The sequence below is a fragment of the Heterodontus francisci genome, chromosome 6 (genome assembly GCF_036365525.1).
Source record: "Heterodontus francisci isolate sHetFra1 chromosome 6, sHetFra1.hap1, whole genome shotgun sequence".
NCBI lineage: Eukaryota > Metazoa > Chordata > Chondrichthyes > Heterodontiformes > Heterodontidae > Heterodontus > Heterodontus francisci.
Window position 1 is genome coordinate 32,472,880 of NC_090376.1, and position 21,535 is coordinate 32,494,414.

The 21,535-nt window shown below is 45.0% G+C and overlaps 1 protein-coding gene across 1 annotated transcript in view; it reads right to left on the reverse strand.

The window, feature by feature from the left end:
* LOC137371567 (high-affinity choline transporter 1-like) overlaps positions 1–20,912 on the reverse strand; it is a 40,770-nt gene extending 19,858 nt beyond the window's left edge. Inside the window, exons 1-4 of the mRNA XM_068034405.1 lie at positions 20,729–20,912; positions 17,821–17,934; positions 14,632–14,787; positions 1,492–1,640 (exon numbers count right to left, since the gene is read on the reverse strand). Of these exons, the coding sequence (XP_067890506.1) occupies positions 1,492–1,640; positions 14,632–14,787; positions 17,821–17,934; positions 20,729–20,912 (603 nt within the window). The remainder of the gene's footprint in view (positions 1–1,491; positions 1,641–14,631; positions 14,788–17,820; positions 17,935–20,728) is intronic.
* Positions 20,913–21,535: the final 623 nt, after the last annotated feature.

Consider the following 21,535-nt stretch of genomic DNA (forward strand, 5'->3'; position numbering starts at 1 on the left):
ACCTCAGCGGCATGGCAGCGCATTGGGCAGCAATTGAGCCACTTAAGTGTCCAATTAAGGACCACTTCCAGCCCCCATTGATGTGTCACCGGCGTTGGGAGGGGCTGCCGCCATGTGGGGAGACCGCCAGGTAAACTCTGGCGACCTCCCAGCAGGGTTCCTGGGAGTGGGGGGTGGCCACTCCATGGCCCTTGGAGGGGTCCCCGGCGGCAATGGCTGTTTGCGTGGCTATTTCACTACTGCTTGAAGGTGACACCACCACCTTACTGATTGTCGGGGCCTGCCTGCCTGCCTGACCCCCAGCTCTTTAAGGTTAACTTACCAGGTCTTTGAGGGTGCCTCGGCATGGAGGTGCCCTCCTCCTGATCCTGCAGCCTCAGCAGTGGCCACTGCCAGTGGTGGTGCTGCTGAGGCTAAAAAGCTGTCGGCCCTCAAATAGGGCCAGCAGTTCTGGGAGGTGGCCGCTGTCCTCAGTTGGATGGCAATCATGGTGGCGGCCTGTTAATTGGCCATTGCTGGTTAAAGTCCGGCCCAGGGTCCCGCCTTCCGCCAGCTTGGGGCCATCTCCTGCTTTCGGCCCCAAAGACAGGACTTCATTGACGCTGGAAAAATTCAGCCTAATGTTTCAGGTCTGTGACCTTGATATATTAGAAATAATTATTAATGTCACTTGATTCATTATTAAGTAATTATGCAGTTCTGATAGAAGACTTCAACCCAAAATGTTAGCTTGTATTTCTACTTTTCGGATGCCGATGCACCTGCTGTGTATTTCTGCAATCATTTTAATTTCAGATTTTCAATATTGATTGTTTTTCTTTTTATTTCAATAACTTATTACAGTGTTAATATACAGAAGTATCATTCCTAACAAAAAAAAAACAATCACCAATCAATTCTCATGTAGGTATGTGACCAATGGCCTTTTATGAAGTGGAACAAATGAGAATAATGATAAGTATGGAAGTATTGGTTGAGGGGGAAATTCTATTCCGGACACCAAGAGAACTCCCTGTTCTTCAATTAGTGCAATGGGAACTTTTACATTAATTGAGACAGGCATCTCATTTGAAACTTGGCACCTCTGATAATGGAGTACCAGTTCAATCTCTGTTGGGCCTTAAACTCAGAAGGCTCATTCTTCAATGTGAGAGTCTTTCAACTGAGCCAAGCTGACACTTACAATGATCATTTGAGCATGCGACCATATTGATCTTTGTAATCAGATTAATGACCCCTGTTACTTGGAGGTTTTTGTGGGATAAAGGAGAACCTGAAAGAACTGATATAAAAATAATTTAAAAGTGGGGCTGATAAAAGAAATGTTACTCACACAGCAATCCTAGTTTACAACAAACATAATGAGAGGTTGAACTGACCTCAAACATTGGCTAAAAGTCTAGCGTTATTGTGTTAAAGTAATGGTTCAAAATATTCGAATCTATCTTTAACAAAATATTGTCGCTGTATATTATAGACTCTACAACTCACCAAACCAAAGAAAATGCATCCTAATTGAACAACGTCAGTATATGCCACTGAATACAATCCGCCAAGTAATGTATAAATCATTGCCACGCAGGCTGAAATTACCACTGATAGATTCTTATCTAGGTCCAGAATGACACTAGAAGTTGTACCTGAATAAAAAAAGTGAAATGAATATTTAGTCTTTAACCATTAAGAAAACAATATTTGGTGGAAAAGAGCAAGTTTACAATAAACTTAAAATAGCAGTTCCAAACGTCCACAGATTTGTGCAGATCTGCAATGCACATCTGGATGCATGCTAGCAAAATGTTAATTAAGGAACCTCCCACTGACTGTAGATACTCCAATGCAAGTGTTATGGAAGTCCTGTAAATTAGGCTGGTACTGGATCCTGGCCTGTGTTGAGTTGTTGATAGTGGAACATAAACGCGGTCCCCAGTTTGGAGGGGTCGTGGCCAGGGGCGAGAAAGACTCACAGGCTGAGAGTTTATTTAACCCTCAGCCTGGGATCTGCCAGCCCACTGACATGTTGGATGGACAGATGCATACAGGTCTCAACCATTAGTGCACAAAGTAAGGAGAACCCAGGTGAGATAGAGATCCACAGAAACTGATTCAATAAATAGCAGTACAATGAGCTTGCTACCTGAGAGGATAAGGATGAAGACTGTCGGAAGGACAGCCAGAATGTTGACCGTGACACCTTGGAGCAGGAGACTGTCCAAAGGGAGTAGGAAGGGAAGCATAATGTGGTAATTGTAAGGGATTCAATATTTGAGGGGATGGATAGCATCCTTTGTAAACTGGATCAAGAGTCTTACATGGTATATTGCCTAGCTGGTGCCAGGGTGAGGGCCATCTTACATTTGCTTGAAAAGATATTGGAGGGAGAGAGAGGATCAAGTTGTTGTAATCCATCTTGGGACCAACAACATAGGAAAGACTAGGCAAGAGGTCCTGTTCAAAGAGTACCAGGAGCTAGGAGCTAAATTAAAAAAGCAGGACCTCAAGAGTTATAATCCCTGGATTATTACCAGAGCCACGTGCAAATTGGCATAGGGATAAACAGATTAGGAAGGTGAACACAGAATGAGTGGTATGGGGAAGAGGGTTCCACACTGGCACCAATACTGGGATAGGATTAAACTGCACCACTGGGACAGGCTCCACCTGAACTTGTCTGGGACCGAAGATAAATAGGGTGGTCACAAGTATTTTAAACTAGCAAATGGCAGGGAGTGTGCAGGGGGGAGGGCTCAAGTGAAAAAGACAATAGGTGGAATTTTATGCTCTTCCCCTGCAGTGGGTTTGGAGGTGGGGAGAGCATAAAATCGGGTGGGATGGTGGCGAGGAGGAATACCACCTCCGCCGAAATTTAGTCCGGGACGGGTAGGCCTGTGAACGGCCTTCCCGCTCCACCATCAATTGAGGCCCTTAATTGGGTAATTAACCCCTAATTAACCCCTTCAAGATAGTTATGGAAAAGGATAGGACTGGTCCTCAGGTTGAAGTCCTAAATTGGGGGAAGGCTAATTTCGATGGCATCAGACAGGAACTCTCAAACGTTGAATGGGGGAGGCTGTTTACAGGTCACGGGATGTCTGGCAAGTGGGAGGCTTTTAAAAGTGAGATAGGAAGAGTTCAGGGCTGGCATGTTCCTGTTAGATGGAAGGGCAAGGCTGGCAAGAATAGGGAACCTTGGTTAATGAGGGATATTGAGGGTCTGATCAGGACAAAGAAGGAGGCATATGTCAGGTATAGGCAGCTGGGATCAAGCAGTCCCTCGAGGAGTATAGGAGATGTAGGACTACACTTAAGAAGGAAATTAGGAGGGCGAAAAGGGGCCATGAGATTTCCCTGGCAGATAAGATAAAGGAGAATCCTAAAAGATTCTATAAGTATATTGAGAGTAAAAGGGTAGCTAGAGAATCTCCCTGCTCAGCATAGTGGGGAAAGTCTTCGCTCGAATCGCTTTAAACAGGCTCCAGAAGCTGGCCGAGCGTGTCTACCCTGAGGCACAGTGTGGCTTTCGACCATTGACATGCTGTTCTCCCTTGGTCAGCTACAGGAGAAATGCCGCGAACAACAGATGCCCCGCTACGTTGCTTTCATTAATCTCACCAAAGCCTTTGACCTCGTCAGCAGACGTGGTCTCTTCAGACTACTAGAAAAAATTGGATGTCCACCAAAGCTACTAAGTATCATCACCTCATTCCATGACAATATGAAAGGCAGAATTCGTAATAGTGGAGCCTCATCAGACCCCTTTCCTATCCTGAGTGGCGTGAAAAAGGGCAGTGTTCTCGCACCCACACTGTTTGGGATTTTCTTCTCCCTGCTGCTCTCACAAGCGTTCAAGTCTTCAGAAGAAGGAATATTCCTCCACACAAGATCAGGGGGCAGGTTGTTCAACCTTGCCCGCCTAAGAGCGAAGACCAAAGTACGGAAAGTCCTCATCAGGGAACTCCTCTTTGCTGACGATGCTGCATTAACATCTCACACTGAAGAGTGCCTGCAGAGTCTCATCGACAGGTTTGCGGCTGCCTGTAATGAATTTGGTCTAACCATCAGCCTCAAGAAAACGAACATCATGGGACAGGACGTCAGAAATGCTCCATCCATCAATATCGGTGACCACGCTCTGGAAGTGGTTCAAGAGTTCACCTACCTAGGCTCAACTATCACCAGTAACCTGTCTCTCGATGCAGAAATCAACAAGCGCATGGGAAAGGCTTCCACTACTATGTCCAGACTCGCCAAGAGATTGAGGGAAAATGGCGCACTGACACGGAACACAAAAGTCCGCGTGTATCAAGCCTGTGTCCTCAGTACCTTGCTGTATGGCAGCGAGGCCTGGACAACGTATGTCAGCCAAGAGCGACGTCTCAATCCATTCCATCTTCGCTGCATCCGGAGAATCCTTGGCATCAGGTGACAGGACCGCATCTCCAACACAGAGGTCCTCGAGGTGGCCAACAACCCCAGATTATACACACTACTGAGTCAGCGGCGCTTGAGATGGCTTGGCCATGTGAGCCGCATGAAAGATGGCAGGATCCCCAAGGACACATTGTACAGCGAGCTCGCCATTGGTATCAGACCTACCGGCCATCCATGTCTCTGCTTTAAAGATGTCTGCAAACGCGACATGAAGTCCTGTGACATTGATCACAAGTCGTGGGAGTTAGTTGCCAGCGATCGCCAGAGTTGGCGGGCAGCCATAAAGGTGGCGCTAAAATGTGGCGAGTCGAAGAGACTTAGCAGTTGCCAGGAAAAAAGACAGAAGCGCAAGGGGAGAGCCAACTGTGTAACAGCCCTGACAACCAATTTTTTCTGCAGCACCTGTGGAAGAATCTGTCACTCTAGTATTGTCCTTTATAGCCACTTCAGGCGCTGCTCCACAAACCACTGACCACCTCCAGGCGCTTACCCATTGTCTCCCGATACAAGAAGGCCAAAGAAGAGAAGGTAGCTAGGGAGAGAGTAGGTCCCCTTAAGGATCAGTGTGGCAATCTATGTGTGGAGCCATGGGAAATGGGCGCAGTCTTAAATGAATATTTCTCATCTGTATTTACCGTGGAGAAGGTCATGGAAGCTAATGAGTTCAAGGGAGGGAACACCAATATCCTGGAGCATATCAACATTACAAAGGAGGAGGTGTTGGAAGTTTTGAAGCGCATTAAGGTGTATAAATCCCCAGGGCCTGATCAGGTGTATCCTAGGATGCTATGGGAAGCAAGGGAGGAGATTTCTGGGGCACTAGCAAAGATTTTTGTATCATCATTAGCCACGGGTGAGGCACCGGAAGACTGGAGGTTAGCTAATGTTGTCCCTTTATTTAAGAAGGGCAGCAGGGATAAGCCGGGGAACTACAGGCCGGTGAGCCTTACATCAGTGGTGGGAAAGTTATTGGAAGGGATTCTGAGAGACAGGATTTATATGCATTTGGAAAGGCAAGGTCTAATTAGGGATAGTCAGAATGGCTTTGTGCGTGGGAAATCATGTCTCACGAACTTGATTGAGTTTTTCGAGGAGGTGACCAAGAGGCTTGATGAGGGCAGGGCGATGGATGTAGTCTACATGGACTTTAGCAAGGCCTTTGACAAGGTCCTGCATGGTAGGCTGGTCCAGAAGGTTTGAACACATGGGATCCAGGGTTAGCTAGCAAATTGGATACAAAATTGGCTTGGTGATCGGAGGCAGAGGGTGGCAGTGGAGGGTTGTTTTTCAGATTGGAGGCCGGTGACCAGTGGTGTGCCGCAGGAATCGGTACTGGGCCCTCTATTGTATGTCATATATATTAATGACTTGGATGTGAATGTAAGGGGCATGATTAGTAAGTTTGCAGATGACACCAAAATTGGTGGTATAGTGGACAGTGAAGAAGGTTGCCTAAGGTTACAACAGGATATAGATCAACTGGGAAAGTGTGCAAGGGAGTGGCAAATGGAATTTAACGCAGACAAGTGTGAAATGATGCATTTTGGGACAATAAACCAGGGCAGGACATATACAGTGAATGGCAGGGCCCTGGGGAGTGTTGTTGAGCAGAGAGACCTTGGGGTGCAAGTACATAGCTCCCTGAAAGTGGCAACACAGGTAGACAGGGTGGTGAAGAAGGCGTATGGCATGCTTGCCTTCATTGGCCGAGGCATTGAGTACAAGAGTTGGGACGTCATGTTACAGTTGTACATAACGTTGGTTAGACCGCATTTGGAGTACTGTGTGCAGTTCTGGTCACCGCACTATAGGAAAGATGTGATTAAGCTAGAGAGGGTGCAGAAAAGATTCACAAGGATGTTGCCTGGTTTGCAGGGCTGGAGTTATAAGGAGAGGCTGGATAGGCTGGGTCTGTTTTCCCTGCAGCGAAGGAGGCTGAGAGGGGACATGATAGAGGTATATAAAATTATGAGAGGCATAGATAGTGTAGATAGCCAGAGTCTGTTTCCCATGGTAGGGGTGACTAAAACTAGAGGGCATAGATTTAAGATGAGAGGGAGGAGGTTTAAAGGGGATCAAAGGGGTACATTTTTCACACAAAGAATAGTGAGTATCTGGATTGAGCTGCCTGAGGAGGTGGTGGAGGCAGGAACAGTAGCGACATTTAAGAGGCATCTGGGCAGGTACTTAAATGAGCAAGGCATAGAGGGATATGGAATTAATGCAGGCAGGTGGGATTAGTATAGATAGGCATTATGGTCGGCATGGACGCGGTGGGTCTGTTTCTATGCTGTATGACTCTATGACTCTAATTAAAGTCCTCTTCCCACCACAGATGCAATTACCTACGCAGTGGGCAGCCTTGTCGCCGCACGGGAAGCACGGCACCAAAAACTGTGCTGGCTGCTTCCTGGCTGCAGGAGGGTTGGGGGGTGGGGAGTTCCTCATTCAAAGCCACTTAGTGCCTGAACGAGGGACCTGGCATCGGGAAGGTGCAGGGGCCCATTGAGGGCCTTGCCCCTGCCCTTGCTGCCGACCCTCCTTCCCCCCACTCTGATGCTGCCCCTGCCCCACGAGACCCCTCCCACCCTGACCTCCCTTAAGCCTGATTCCAGCACCGCTCCTTGGTGTTTGGTTGCTGCAGCTACAGCAGCAGCCATCACCTCCGTGGTGGCACTGCAGTTGCTAGCCTCTGATTGGATTGGATTTCTGGCGATGGGGTCCTAAGTCCTACGGAAGGCCCGCCGCTGTCCAGTTAAGTGCCTGATTGGCACTAAATTCGGTGGGCCTTCCGTACAAGAGGTGATGTGAGGATTAGTTTCCTTTAGTCCCTTGTTCAAGAAAGGGAATAGGGATAACCCTGGGAATTATAGACCAGTCAGTCTTATGTCGGTAGTGGGCAAATTATTGGAGAGGATTCTGAGAGACAGGATTTACGATTATTCAGAAAAGCATGGTTTGATTAGAGACAGTCAGCATGGCTTTGTGAGGGGCAGGTCATGCTTCACAAGCCTTATTGAATTCTTTTGAAGATGTGACAAAACACATTGATGAAGGAAGAGCAGTGGATGTGGTGTATATGGATTTTAGCAAGGCGTTTGATAAGGTTCCCCATGGTAGGCTCATTCAGAAAGTAAGGAGGCATGGGATACAGGGAAAGTTGGCTGTCTGGATACAAAATTGGCTGGCCCATAGAAGACAGAGGGTGGTAGTAGATGGAAAGTATTCAGCATGGAGCTCGGTGACCAGTGGTGTTCCGCAGGGATCTGTTCTGGGACCTCTGCTCTTTGTGATTTTTATAAATGACTTGGATGAGGAAGTGGAAGGCTGGGTTAGCAAGTTTGCCGATGGCACAAAGATTGCTGGAGTTGTGGATAGTGTGGAAGGCTGTTGTTGGTTGCAACGGGACATTGACAGGATGCAGAGCTGGGCTGAGAAGTGGCAGATGGAGATCAACCTGGAAAAGTGTGAAGTGATTCATTTTGGAAGGTCAAATTTGAATGCAGAATACAGGCTTAAAGACAGGATTCTTGGTAGTGTGGAGGAACAGAGGGATCTTGGGGTCCATGTCCATAGATCGCTCAAAGTTGCCACCCAAGTTGATAGGGTTGTTAAAAAGGCGTATGGTGTGTTGGCTTTCATTAACAGGGGGATTGAGTTTAAGAGCCGCGAGGTTATGCTGCAGCTCTATAAGACCCTGGTTCGACCACACTTGGAATATTGTGTTCAGTTCTGGTCGCCTCATTATAGGAAGGATGTGGAAGCTTTAGAGAGGGTGCAGAGGAGAATTACCAGGATGCTGCCTGGACTGGAGGGCATGTCCTACGAAGAAAGATTGAAGGAGCTGGGGCTTTTCTCATTGGAGCAAAGAAGGATGAGAGGTGACTTGATAGAGGGGTACAAGATGATGAGAGGCGTAGATAGAGTGGATAGCCAGAGACTTTTTCCCAGTGCGGAAAGGGCTATCACCAGGGGGCATAATTTTAAGGTGATTGGAGGAAGGTTTCGGGGAGATGTCAGAGGTAGGTTCTTAACACAGAGAGTGGTGGGTGCGTGGAATGCACTGCCAGCGGTGGTAGTAGAAGTAGTTACATTAGGGACATTTAAGCAACTCTTGGATAGGTACATGGATGATAGTAGAATGAAGGTAGGTAGGTAGTTTGATCTTAGAGTAGGTTAAAGGTTCGGCACAACATCGTGGGCCGAAGGGCCTGTACTGTGCTGTACTGTTCTATGTTCTATGCTCTATGTTCTAGTTTCCCCCGACATCAGGATCCCCGCCGCCAGCATAAAATTCCACCCCATATAAATAATAATTCTAAAACAAATGAAAAAGAAGAGAATACAGTAATAGTCAGAAATTGTGCATTAGGCACTATAGATAAAGGGGAAACTACAAGATGTAAAGTAATTAAATCAGGGTAGAAAAATAATAGTGTGTAAGAAAAACAACATTAGACCAGAAGGGCAAGTGAGAGTGTGTGGCCCAAACTAACGTTCTTCATACAAACACAAAGAGTATAAGGAACAAATTGAACTTAGAGGGTATGACATGGATTGGAAAATTGCACATGTCACTCAGCTATTAAGAAGTTGAGAGAGGGAAATCAGTGAATTAAAGACCAGTTAGCCTAACATCTGTTGTAGGGAAATTGATAAAATCTATAATTAAGGATAGGGTAACTGAACACCTTGAAAAGTTTCGGCTGATCAGAGGGAGTCAGCATGGATCTGTAAAGAACGTAAGAACTAGGAGCAGGAGTAGGCAATTCAGCCCTTCGAGCCTGCTCCGCCATTCAATACGATCATGGTTGATCTCATCTCAGCCTCAACTTCATTTTCCTGCCCGTTCTCCGTAACCCTTCAACCCTTTACTAATTAAAAATCTGACTATCTTCTCCTTAAATTTACTCAATGTCCCGGCATCCACCGCACTCTGGGGTAGTGAATTCCACAGACTCATAACCCTTTGAGAGAAATAATTTCTCCTCATCTCTGTTTTAAATCTGCTACCCATTATCCTAAAACTATGACCTCTCATTCTAGATTGCCCCACCAGAGGAAACATCCTCTCTACGTCTACTTTGTCAATCCCCTTAATCATCTTACATACCTCAATTAGATCTCCTCACATTCTTCTAAACTCTAGACAGTAAAGGCCTAAACTGTTCAATCTCTTTTCCTAAGACAAACCCCTCGACTCTGGAATCAATCTAGTGAACCTCCTCTGAACTGATGCAACTACATCCCTCCTCAAGTAAGGGGACCAAAACTGTACGCAATACTCCAGGTGCAGTCTCACTAATGCCTTGTAAAGGGTAGGTCATGCCTGACAAATTTTATTGAACTTTTTTGAAGAGGTGATTAAAGTAGTGGACGTGGAATGCCTATGGATGTTCGTGATATGGACTTCCAGAAGGTATTTGATAATGTCCCTCATAAGAGTTTGTTAACTCATGGAATTGAGGGGAAATTATTAACCTGGTTCGGAGATTGGCTGACTGGCAGGAGTAGAGATAATGGACAGGCACTCTAATTGGCAGAATGTAACTAGTGGCATTCTGCAAGGATCTGTGTTGGGCCTTGACAATTTATTGTATTTATTAATGATTTAGGTGATGGAATAGAGAGCCACATATGCAAGTTTGCCGATGACACAAAGATAGGTATTTAAGCAGTGTAAATGAAAACATTAAACTAGAAAGTGATATTAATAGATTAAGTGAATTGTCAAAAATGTGGCATATAAATTTCAATACAGGCAAGTGTGAAGTAATCCACTTTGGACCTAAACAGGATAGAACAGGGTACTTTCTAAATGGTGAAAAGCTAAAAGAAATGGAGTCCAAAGTGACTTAGGAACTCCTGTATAAAGATCACTAAAATGTCATGGACAGGTACAGAAAATAATCAAAAAGGCTAATAGAATTCTGGCCTTTATATCTAGAGGAGTAGAATACAAAGAGTTAGAAACCATGTTTCAACTATACAAAACATTGGTTAGGTTACACCTGGAGTACTGTGAGCAGTTCAGGGCACCACACTTTAAGTAGGATATAATAGGCTTGGAAAGAGTGCAAAGTAGATTTACCAGAATGATGCCTGGACTCCAAGGGTTAAATTATGAGGAGAGATTACACAAACTAGGGTTGCATTCAACAGCAACTTATATTTATATAGGCACTTTACAGGAGCATTGTAAAACAAAGTATGGCACTGAGCCACAAAAGGGGATAGTAGGTTGGATGACCAAAAGCTTGGTCAAAGAGATAGGTTTTAAGGAGTGTATTAAAGGAGGAAAGTGAGGTGGAGAGGTGCAGGGAGGGTATTCCAGAGCTTGGGGCCTAGACAACTGAAGGCTTGGTCACCAATGGTGGAGCGATTAAAATCAGGGATGCACAAGAGGCCAGAATTAGAGGAGCACAGATACCGTGGAGGGTTGTGGGGCTGGAGGAGATTACAGAGATAGGGAGGGGCAAGGCCATGGAGGGATTTGAAAATAAGGATGAGAATTTTAAAATCATGATGTTGCTTGTCTGGGAGCCCATGTAGGCCAGCGAGCACAAGGGTGATAGGGGAACATGATTTGGTGCGAGTTTTGGATGACCTCAAGTTTGCGGAGAGTAGAATGTGGGAGACCATCCAGGAGTGCATTAGAATAGTCAAGTCTAGAGGTAACAAAGGCATGAATGAGGGGTTCAACACCAGATGAACTGAGTCAGGGGCGAAGTCAGGTGATGTTACAAAGGTGGAAATAGGCAGTCTAAGTGATGGCATGAATATGAGGTCAGAAGCATTCCCTGGAAGTTAGAAGATTAAGGAGTGATTTGTACTATGGAAGTGTTTTTTTTTGTTAAAATATTTTTTGAGGAGTTTATAGTCAAACTAAATAAATGTTGGACCAGTTTTTTTTCAAGAGAACACTGAAATAACTAATTTGGCAACAATGTTTACTGATTGTCATGTGATTCAAGTTAAAATTAGAACAGAATCCCTGGTAACAGGAGGAGATGTGGGCAGAGAAGTCAGTAGTGCCCCTCGATTAGACAAGCCCGGCAGCAGAAGAGCGCACCTGAGAGAGCAGAAAACTTGCAGGCTTTTGGTTGTAGCAGGCTTGGTGTGTTTTACCTTCTGGAGTGAGCAGCTGATAAGGTTAGCCTGAAGAAGAGGTGAAGGAAAAAGAGAAGGCCACAACTCAGTTCGCTTTCCAGCAAATCTCTAAAAGACCCTGAGAAGTCCATTGTGTCAATTCATCTCGTCTCCTGTCTTTTAAGAAAGCCTGCTAAAAATAATCCTTATAACTGCCTGAAAAGAACTGTTCTAAAAGATCCTAGTGACCTGTCCACGTGTACTTGGAGGCGAGATTGTACACCAGTTTTGGAACAAAATATCTCATCTGCTGTTTTCTTCAAAAATGAGCAAGTAATCAGACCAAATGCTTTTTTGTCTGTAACAGAGCTATGAATTTTCAAAAATCCCTTTTATTTTTCCGGTTCACCAGTGTGTGTGTGTGTGTGTGTGTGTCTGAGTATGAGGGGCTAAGGTAAGAAGGGAACTTTAAAATTTAAAATCTGTGTGTTTATGCTTTACTTCATTACTAGTTAAGACTTGTTCTATAATAAACTGATCATTTTGTTGCTCATTAAAGAAACCTGGTTAGTGTGTTCTATTCTGGGAAAATAGAGTATAATAGAGTACTGATAGATAGTATCAGTAAGTGGGAAAATTTAAAAATACATATTGTGACCTGAGGAGAAGTGGGGCTAGATTAAACAATGCACTCCTCCTGCCTTGGTCATAACGTTTGTTTGAAGTTTACAAGCTATTAAAGGTAACAGGGTATTTCCACTGATTGAGAAATCTACCCTAAAAATTAGAGCCAGGCCTCTTAGGAGTGAAGTTAGGAAACATTTCTACACACAATGGATGGTACAAGTATGGGACTTTCTTCCATAAATGGCAATTGATGCTGAGATTGATAGATTCCTGTTAAATAAACTTATTAAGGGATATGGGGCAAAGACCAGTATATGGAGTTAGGTCACAGATCAGCCATGATCTCATTGAACGAAAAAAAGGTTCAAGGGACTAAATGGCCTAATCCTGTTCGTCTGTTAAAGGTTGGAGGAAGTGGGGCCCATCGATGAATCCAGGCCGGGTTTTGGTCTGGTCTCCCACAGGACTTCAGTTTTCGGCCTCTTTCCTATGACGCATCCCTGTTCTGGTGGATGCCTGAAGCACCTACCAGCAAAATGTTAAATAAGGAATCTCCCCCGACCCTGAATTACCAATTTTCTCAGGACTGAAGAAAATGCTCAAACACAATGTCCTTGCTTGCCTATCGGTATTGCATCTGCCATAAGATCAGCATCTATCATCGGCACTAATGACAAAAATCATGCAATTTTATACTGACTTTTATTTGGTGACTGCCCTTTTAAAGCATTGTCCGCAGGTAGTTTGACAGAGCTAGAGTCTTGCAGCGAGCCTCTCCTGATACTGTGTTGTGAGGTTTGTAGTGGTCTCCATGGTAACAGGCTCAAGAGAGAGGCCAACACACAATTTTCAATTGTGAACAGATCTTGGGGATAATATTGACTTTGGGTGATTGTATAAAACAGGTGATATCAATTCAGCTTCTCAAGGGCAATTAGGGATGGGCAACAAATGCTGGCATTGCCAGCGACGCTCACATCCCATGAAAGAATTAAAATAATTTAGCTGCCCATTATACTTCTCTCCTTGAAAATGCGTAGAGATGTGTAATGGGCAGCTGAATCAATATCACCCAAAGTCAAAATTAATGCACCCACCCCTCCCCTTGGGCTGGATTTTAAGAGCCCACCGCCGATCTTGGCAGCAAGCTCAAAAAATGGCTGCCTGTCAAAGAGATGCCGCAATCTCAAGTACGGTGGCTCATTTAAATAGCCAGGGCAGCCCACAATCCCCCCCAGTCTTGCAAAGGAGGCGGGCTGTCCGTCCCCAGCAATGGTGTCAGCTGCCTGTGCGCAGGCGCTGATGCCATTTTTAAAGTGCAGTCAGCCCTGCCACCCAATTAAAATTTTTAAAGACTTACACCCAAAATTAAATAAATAAATTTCTAACGCCCCTTTCCCACCCCTCCAGTAACAATTACAACAACTGTTTGCCCTTCTCCCACCCCCTCAAAACACTTAACCTTTTACATCTGACCTTTTCCCCACAAACTGCACAAAGTTTAAGGTTCAACCCTTCCCAATACCATTCTACACACAATACGTATATTTGACCCTGTTCCCCCCACCTCCCGCACTGACAAACTTACCTCCTCCCCCCTCCCCACCAGTGTGGCGCCATGTTTCCCCAGACGGGAATCTGAAGATGCGGGAGTACCAGCCGCTGCACTGAAGATCGCGGCGGGACCTTAAGATCACAGGTAAGTCTATGTAAATTTATTAATTTTATTCATTTGAAAATTTAAATTGTGGTCCCATCGCCCAGAGGCAGGGGAGCCGCCATGGAGCCTCACCGCTACCAGGAGAATCAGGCCGAGCCCTCACGGCCATCTTCAGGCCACCCCCACCATGGAACCCAACGCCTGGGGAAAACAAAATCCAGCCCCTTGAGTTTGGTTGAGTTTGTATTTGGTTAACTTATAGATTTTAAGTGACTAGTTTTCAAAGAGTTCCAGTATCTCTCTTGGAGGATTTAATAAAGAGCTGCTGTTGTTAGGAGAGTGGAAATTAGCAATTGGAAAATGCAATGACAGTTGTGATATATCAGAGAAGCAAAGGTATTGTTTCAAATTCTCAGAAGAGACAGGTTAATGTTCCTGAAAGGCAAAAGAAACATTGCACAGCAATAACTGCATCCCAAGGTTGGGGGAGTGGGTGGCATTCTAGTCAAGCTGTGGTGGATGGATATCAGAATTTAGGGTAGAACCCGGATCTGCCGCATTTGAAACTAAGCAAAAAATCTGTTCCAGGCGGAAATTTTTCTGCCTGCTCCCACATCCCAGCAACAGATTGGAATATTGTCTGGTTGTATATGGGTGTATTTTTGGGTTATGCTGAAAATCCTGCCACATGTGCTCATGGTAGGGCCAGTGGGACCTATACCTGCTAAGATCAGGCACAGTTTCAGTCCAGTTTAGCACCTGACTCCGTTATTTAAATGACCCCACCCCTGCTAGGATTTAAGAGGGATCTTGTACATCCATACCTAAAGCTGCCAGAATGGCAGCAGACCAGACTATTTCACCGATTATGGCTGGAACAAACACCAAGCCTGCTATTTGGTTCCCATAACGCAGTTGAAAGGGGTCCAACATTGTTACATATTTCTCAGTTCGCATTTTCCTGGCAAAAAACAATCCACCTGCGTGAAAAGAGAAGAAAGGCTATTAGTTACCTCATAGATGATTCGAAATATTGAATTCTCTTTGCTGTATATTCTTTTTATATTTAGTATTTTTCTTCATCGACTAAGACCTCATTAGAACACGATTGAATCCTCTCTGTGCTTAGTTTTCATGACATGTACTGCATCTATCAGATGCTATTTACCTATTGGAAACCTTATTTGATCCTATTTGTGTATGAATAGGTTCAACAATTGAATGCAGTGAAAGCTGTGTTTTATTTAATTTCGAACCGTCAGTCATTTTAAAATCTGATAAATATCACACATGAATGCAAATGAGTCAGAAAAAGTCACTGAAGAAGGTTTAAGCTGCAAAACAGTTCCCTCACTAACAGCAACAGACCTAAGTGAACACACCTAAAGTCCACGCACTATGTGACAAGCTTTCAAGAAACTGAACAGCAGTTGGTTCCGCAAGTGTTTAGCTTGACTTCAGACATCAAACTAGTTTGAATCAAACTAGTACCTGATACAGGGGTTAAAATGAATTCCACGATACCCACATCCATTATTAATGCAAACTGTAACGTGTTAAAGGAGATTTTCCTGGATTGCTTGGGCACAATGAGTATCAGAAGGATAATTAGATTAAACTAGATTTTATGTACCCGCCACTAAGAGCGGCAGTGGGTGAAGAAATGGCGGTCGGCACATGTGGGCCATGCTGTCACAATCTTCCTTGCAGTGGCCCACAATAATATGCCGGTCGGGCTGCCCCCCACCTACCCTCTCAATCACATGTAGGGGTTGGGCTCTCCGATGCTGGCAATGGCATCAGCTGCCTGTTTAGGAACTGGTGCCATTTTTAAATCCCTGCCAGCTAATTAAAATTTTTAAAGTTATACCCCCCCCACCCCCACCTGTACTGATTAAAATTTGCTGCTCCTTTCCCACCCCACAAAAGCAATAAAATTGATTATTTGTCCTCTTCTCCCCCCCACCCCCCACAAAGCACTTACCTTCCACACTTGACCTTTCCCCCCCAAACTGAACAAAGTGCACAGGTCACCCCTTCCCATCATCCCCTACACTAATGATGTAAATTTGACCCCAGTTTCCCCCCCCACCCCCCACACTAAAAATCTTAAGTTCCCCCATTTCCCACCACTGCGGCCCCAGACAGGAAAGTGAAGGCGTGTGAGTGCCGGCCACTGCTCAGAAGATCACGGCCCAACGGTAAGATTGGAGTCAATTTTATTTAAATGTCTCCATTCTGCTATTTTGAATATTTTAATCTGGGTCCCGTTGCCCAGCAGTGGTGGGGGGGGGGGAAGGGGGCTGCCACGGAGGCTCGCCACCGCCTGGAGGATGGGGCCCCTTGCCCTCCCAGCATCGGGCTCCATGGTAGGCTGCTGCCAGAACAATCTTCCGGTAACCACTCCCCCCCACCACCCACCATGAAGCCCGACATCAAGAGCTTTGTAAAATCTCGGCCCATGTGTGGGAGAGGGGTGGACTCTTTTACAGGAGCGCACTCTGACCCATGTTGGGACATACTGCCCATCAGTGTCAAGTCAGGAAAATCTCCCCTTATTGCTCCTTTACATTTTAGTATCACAGCTTCTGGTCCCTTTTTTCCATAAGAGAAGGAATAATCAAGAGGTACTATTCAGATTAAAGACTCTCTGGTGCATGTCTAAATGATAAAAAAAATTGGTGTTAAATCTGTCTGAGTGTTATAGTACTCCGGGGCCAGCTTCATTATTCAAAGGCTCCGGCATAAACTGGGGCAGTGTAGGAGAGGAAATTTGTGTGAAAGTGAAATGTAAAAGAATTAAAAGAGAGTGTCACAATGTTGGGGTGGGGATGGCGGAGAAGAGTACAAGGGCTGAAGTTTATTTTGGCGGTAGCGATCCTAGTGACATGCTGGAAATCCGGGGGTGTGGGCAACCTCAGCTCAGCCATTTGTCAGAGCTCCCAGCCAAATTCAACAGCGGGCAGGCAATTAACTGCCTGCCGCCAGTGGTGCCATCCCCTTTAAGGGACAAGATCCTGCCCCCAAGAGCTGCCGGCCAATCAGAGGGCCGGCAGCTCAGCAATGCCATCGTAAGTGGTGGCCATTGCTGATAGCAGGAGGCCTGGAGCAGCAGTTATGGAGGAGGCCCCAGAAAACAGGTGAGTGGGATCAGACTTGCCAGGGGGGCCACTCGAAAAGGCCCCGATGAGGGGTGGGGTCAAGTAGCCCTTGATTGGCCACTTAAGAGCCTCAATTGGCCTCTGGGTCGGAAGGCCGTCCTCAACCTTCCCCACCCCTGATAAAAAATCCATGGTGCTAGGAAGGCGATGGGCACTCCATGCCTCACCTTCCCTTGCCATTTTATGCCCCACCCGCCTCCCAGCCCATCCCTAGCGGGCTGGTAAAATCCAGCCCTAAAAGTTCTAAAAACTTCTGGAAAGGTTTGAAATGCATCTCAATCCAGTGGAAGCCTTTGATGAAGCTAAAGTGGGCAAGGAATTAAGAAGTGACAGACAAAAATGAAGGGAAAGGAAGTCCCCTGGGTTGGTTTGAGGCTGCAGCTGGCCAATGATCTCGATTGCTGTGCCAAGCCAACGATGCCTGTTAGCAGCAGATGTCCTAATAACAGATGTCACAACTGTGCACCTGTTCCTCTGCTCACCCTATGAAGACAGCTCCCCCAACTCATAATGTAACATGCCTGAAAATATGCTTTGTGATATTTTGGTTAGACCACCCTGAATCAAACTTTGCTGACTAAGGTGCTCCTTTTAATACTGTGCCATATAAGTGACATGCTATGATTGGGGTGCTTCTGAAGAACCATCCAGCAAAACAATTGGTCAGGACCTGCACATCTGTACCATTGGGCCCACTGTTAGAACTTACATTGCGAACTGGAGCCTCTGCCTGTGCTGATTGTCTGTTATTGTGGGGCCTAGTTACCTATGTATGGTTGTAAGCTGCAGTCTTTAGCCTGATATAAGCACTGGTAAATGAATGGCCTGATACTGGGATTTATCTTTACTCACCAATGAATAAACAAAGTAGAGTAGTCCAAGGGGCTACAGTCCATACTAGTCCAACATCTGGTCGATACACCATCTCAGCTATGCCATTTATATATGCACCACCAACCCAGGTTGCTAAAAATGGATGCAAAAGCAAAAACACGAGAAATTCATCTCTATTTAAATACATGAGGAGAGAATTAACTGTAGTTGAAATATAAACTTATAATCTAATAACATAATAACTGGAATGTTGTAACATTGTATTATTTGATTAAGCATTAGGGGACACTTTACCAAACCTTTAGAGTAAAGCTGTTTCTAGTAGCCATACAAGAAACATGTTATACTATAGCAGGGTACATATTATATTGTACATTTATTTGAGATCTCTTGTTATAATCCAGGCTTTGAATGCAAACTCTCTGATGTTGTTTGCAGTATTCAGCAACATTTTTTTGTCTGTAAAATCTACAGAAGTTTGCATGTTTAACAGTGCATGAGTGTGAATGTGTAGCTATTAGTTTACATAAATAAAACATTCTGTTAGCACCATTCATCTCTATCATTTTCTAGGTATTTAAATCACCCATATTAACAATGTGACCACTAATACATTATTAATCTAGTGTTTATCAGGGACCAATCAGATGTAAGTGCCAGTATTTACAGGCAGTCATTTGCTCAGCATCTCTGCATTCCATTCTTGTGTCTTAGATATTTTGCTTGTCCTTGCTTCAGTCCCAGGCTGGACCCAAGTTTTTCAATTGTTTATAGCCCTAGTTGTTGGCAGGTATGCTTCATTGTGGCGGCTCCTGCATCACTTCTCCCAGTCCCTGGCCTTTCTCCATCTGGGCACTGGTCTCTCCCCATCCAACCTCCAGCCACACTTTGCACAGCCCCTTCTCCAGTTAACTTTGAAGTCAGCATGCCCAGCTCTGAGACTGCCTCCCACCCAGGTTGCCATGTGCAGCCACCCACACCTAGACTGTCCAGGTGGACCAAACCTCAGTACATGTTGCTGTCAGCCTTTCACCACCCTGCTTCCTTGGAATTAAACCAGAAAAGCTAGCTCCACTTTAAATTATTTTGGAAAAATGGCCTGTCATTAAAATCTATTTTTATTTATGTCCAAAGAACAAAGTGTTGGAGATCTGGTACCATCGTCAGTTTACCTGGATTTATAAATGCTAAAGAAACCCAGTTAGTTTTCTTCTTGACAAAATATATTAAAATGATAAGTTGAACGCCTAAGCCTGTGATTAGGACAAGGACTCGATGGGATGCAATGGCCTCCTTCTGTGCCCTGAATGACTCTAATTGACTCTACGTAGGGCAGAGCTATGTGTGGGTCCTGTTTGTCCCTGTTTCCCCGGCCTTCTTCTTTCCTCCAACCCTGCAGGATCCAACACCTATTCCTCCACAATCTCTCCAATCCCTAGGGTGATTCCATGCTGTGGCCTTAGTAAAAGCTCTTGACCACAGCCTCCCCACTCCCTTCTTGTATCAGTTCGCCCAAGTTCCTCGTAGCACCATGGCATCTCCAGGCCTTGCTACTGCAATGGTCACCTATATCTGTGTGGAAGCCCACCCCCTATCAGCTCCAGCAGACCCCTAAGGTATTGCCTTCCCCAATCCCAGCTCCAATTGCAGCTGCAGATCTTGCTATCTTGTTTCTTCTCACAGCCCATGACAGCCCCAGGCTCCAGCCTTTTGCTCTGTCTGGATCCAGGATCCAGCTTCCCTACTTCCTCCCAGCTGCAGGTCACTTGCCTTCGTCTCACTTTTCCTCTTCTCTCTGAACTTCCAATCCCTTCCATCCTTCTTTATAAGATGAGGCCATTGTTGCAGTTATCAGATGGTTTGAACCCTATGTCTAGTTCCGCTCGAGTTTAAAGAAAAACTGAAGGCATACAATAATAATGACACTAAACTACCATAGACTCCCATACTTATCATCTTTTCAGGATGTCCTGAAGCACTTCACAGCTAATGAATTACTGTTTACGTGCCGTCACTGTTACATAAATAAATGCAGCAGTCAATTTGCACAAGGCAAAATCCCACAAACAGCAAATGGGAAGAGTGATCAGTTAACCTGTTTTATTTTGGCAATGTTACTTCGGGGTTAAATATTAAAAGACTAGCATTCATATAGCACATTTCATGACCTTAGGACACCCTAGTGTGCTTTGCAGCCAATGAAATACTGTTTTAAAGTGTAGTCACTGTTGTAATGTGGGAAACAAGGCAGCCAGTTTGCACATAGCAATCTCTCACAAACAGCAATGTGATAATGACCAGGCAATCTGTTTTTAGTGATGTTGATTGCAGGATATACATTGGCCAGAATACTGGGGATATCTCCCCTGCTCTCCTTCAAAATAGTGCCAGGGACCTTTTATGTCCACCTGAGAGGACAGATGGGGCCTCAGTTTATTGTTTGCTCTGACAATGCAGCACTCCCTCAGTACTGTTGGACCGGAATCCAGAAGCACTCCCCAGTACTTATCAAATATTGTCGCGAGAACTTTTACATTCATCAGAACAGGTAGCAGGGCCTCAGTTTAATATCTAATAAATAGCACCTCTATAACAATACAGTGCTCCTGCATTGAAGAATCAGCTTTGGTTATATGTGCAGGCCTTGGACCCATATCATTCTGATTCAGAAGGAACAGTGCTACTACTGAGTCAAGCTGGTACTTGAGGGGCAATTTTTCCATTTTGTGCTTTTGACTGGAACTCTTCTCAGCAGCCTGTATCAGAGATTAATGTCTACAAAATCATGTGGGGTGTGTGCTCAATTTGCCAACATGTGTTTCCGACTGGCCAAGCTCCTCACTGGTAGCTCAAAGCTGGAAAATGACTCTCTTCAAATCTAACAAATAGTACAACTGTCTGGATAGTTAAAAAAAAAACACTGTACCCGTGGTTGTTAGAATGCCCAGGACAATTCCGATTTTTCGTCCTGCTATCATTACCATTTCAAGGCGATCACCCTCATATCTTCTTTCAACTTTTTTGGCTCTTTTTGCTGCCCAGATGCCGACAATAAGAATAAGAAGATAAAAGCTGGCCATTGACACAGCCCCAGCAATATTTACTGTCATGGTATTTTCTCCTATAGTATGCAAAAATATAAACACAAACAGCAATTATAACACAATGCAATTTTCAGCAACTGTTGATTTTTTTTCCCGTTATGAGGAGAGACTGGATAGGCTGGGGTTGTTTTCCTTGGAGTGGAGAAGGCTGAGGGGGGACCCGATTGAGGTATACAAAATTATGAGGGGTATTGATAGGATAGATAGGAAGAAACTTTTTCCCTTAGCGGAGAGGTCAATAACTAGTGGGCATAGATTTAAGGTAAGGGGCGGGAGGTTTAGAGGGGAGTTGAGGAAAATTTTTTTCACCCAGAGGGTGGCTGGAATCTGGGACACACTGCCTGAAGGAGTGGTAGAGGCAGGAACACTCACAACATTTAAGAAGTATTTGGATGAGCACTTGAAACGCCATAGCATACAAGGTCAAGGGCCAAGTGTAGGGAAATGGGATTAGTTTGGACGGGTGCTTGATGGTTGGCACAGGCATGTTGGGCCAAAGGGCCTGTTTCTGTGCTGTAAAACTCTATGACTACTCTAGACAGCATTCTTAATGTCATTATATAAGCTGTCTGAGACTAACCTCTGGTAGAAGCCTATAGAATAGTTAGTAGCTCCAAAATATCTATTAA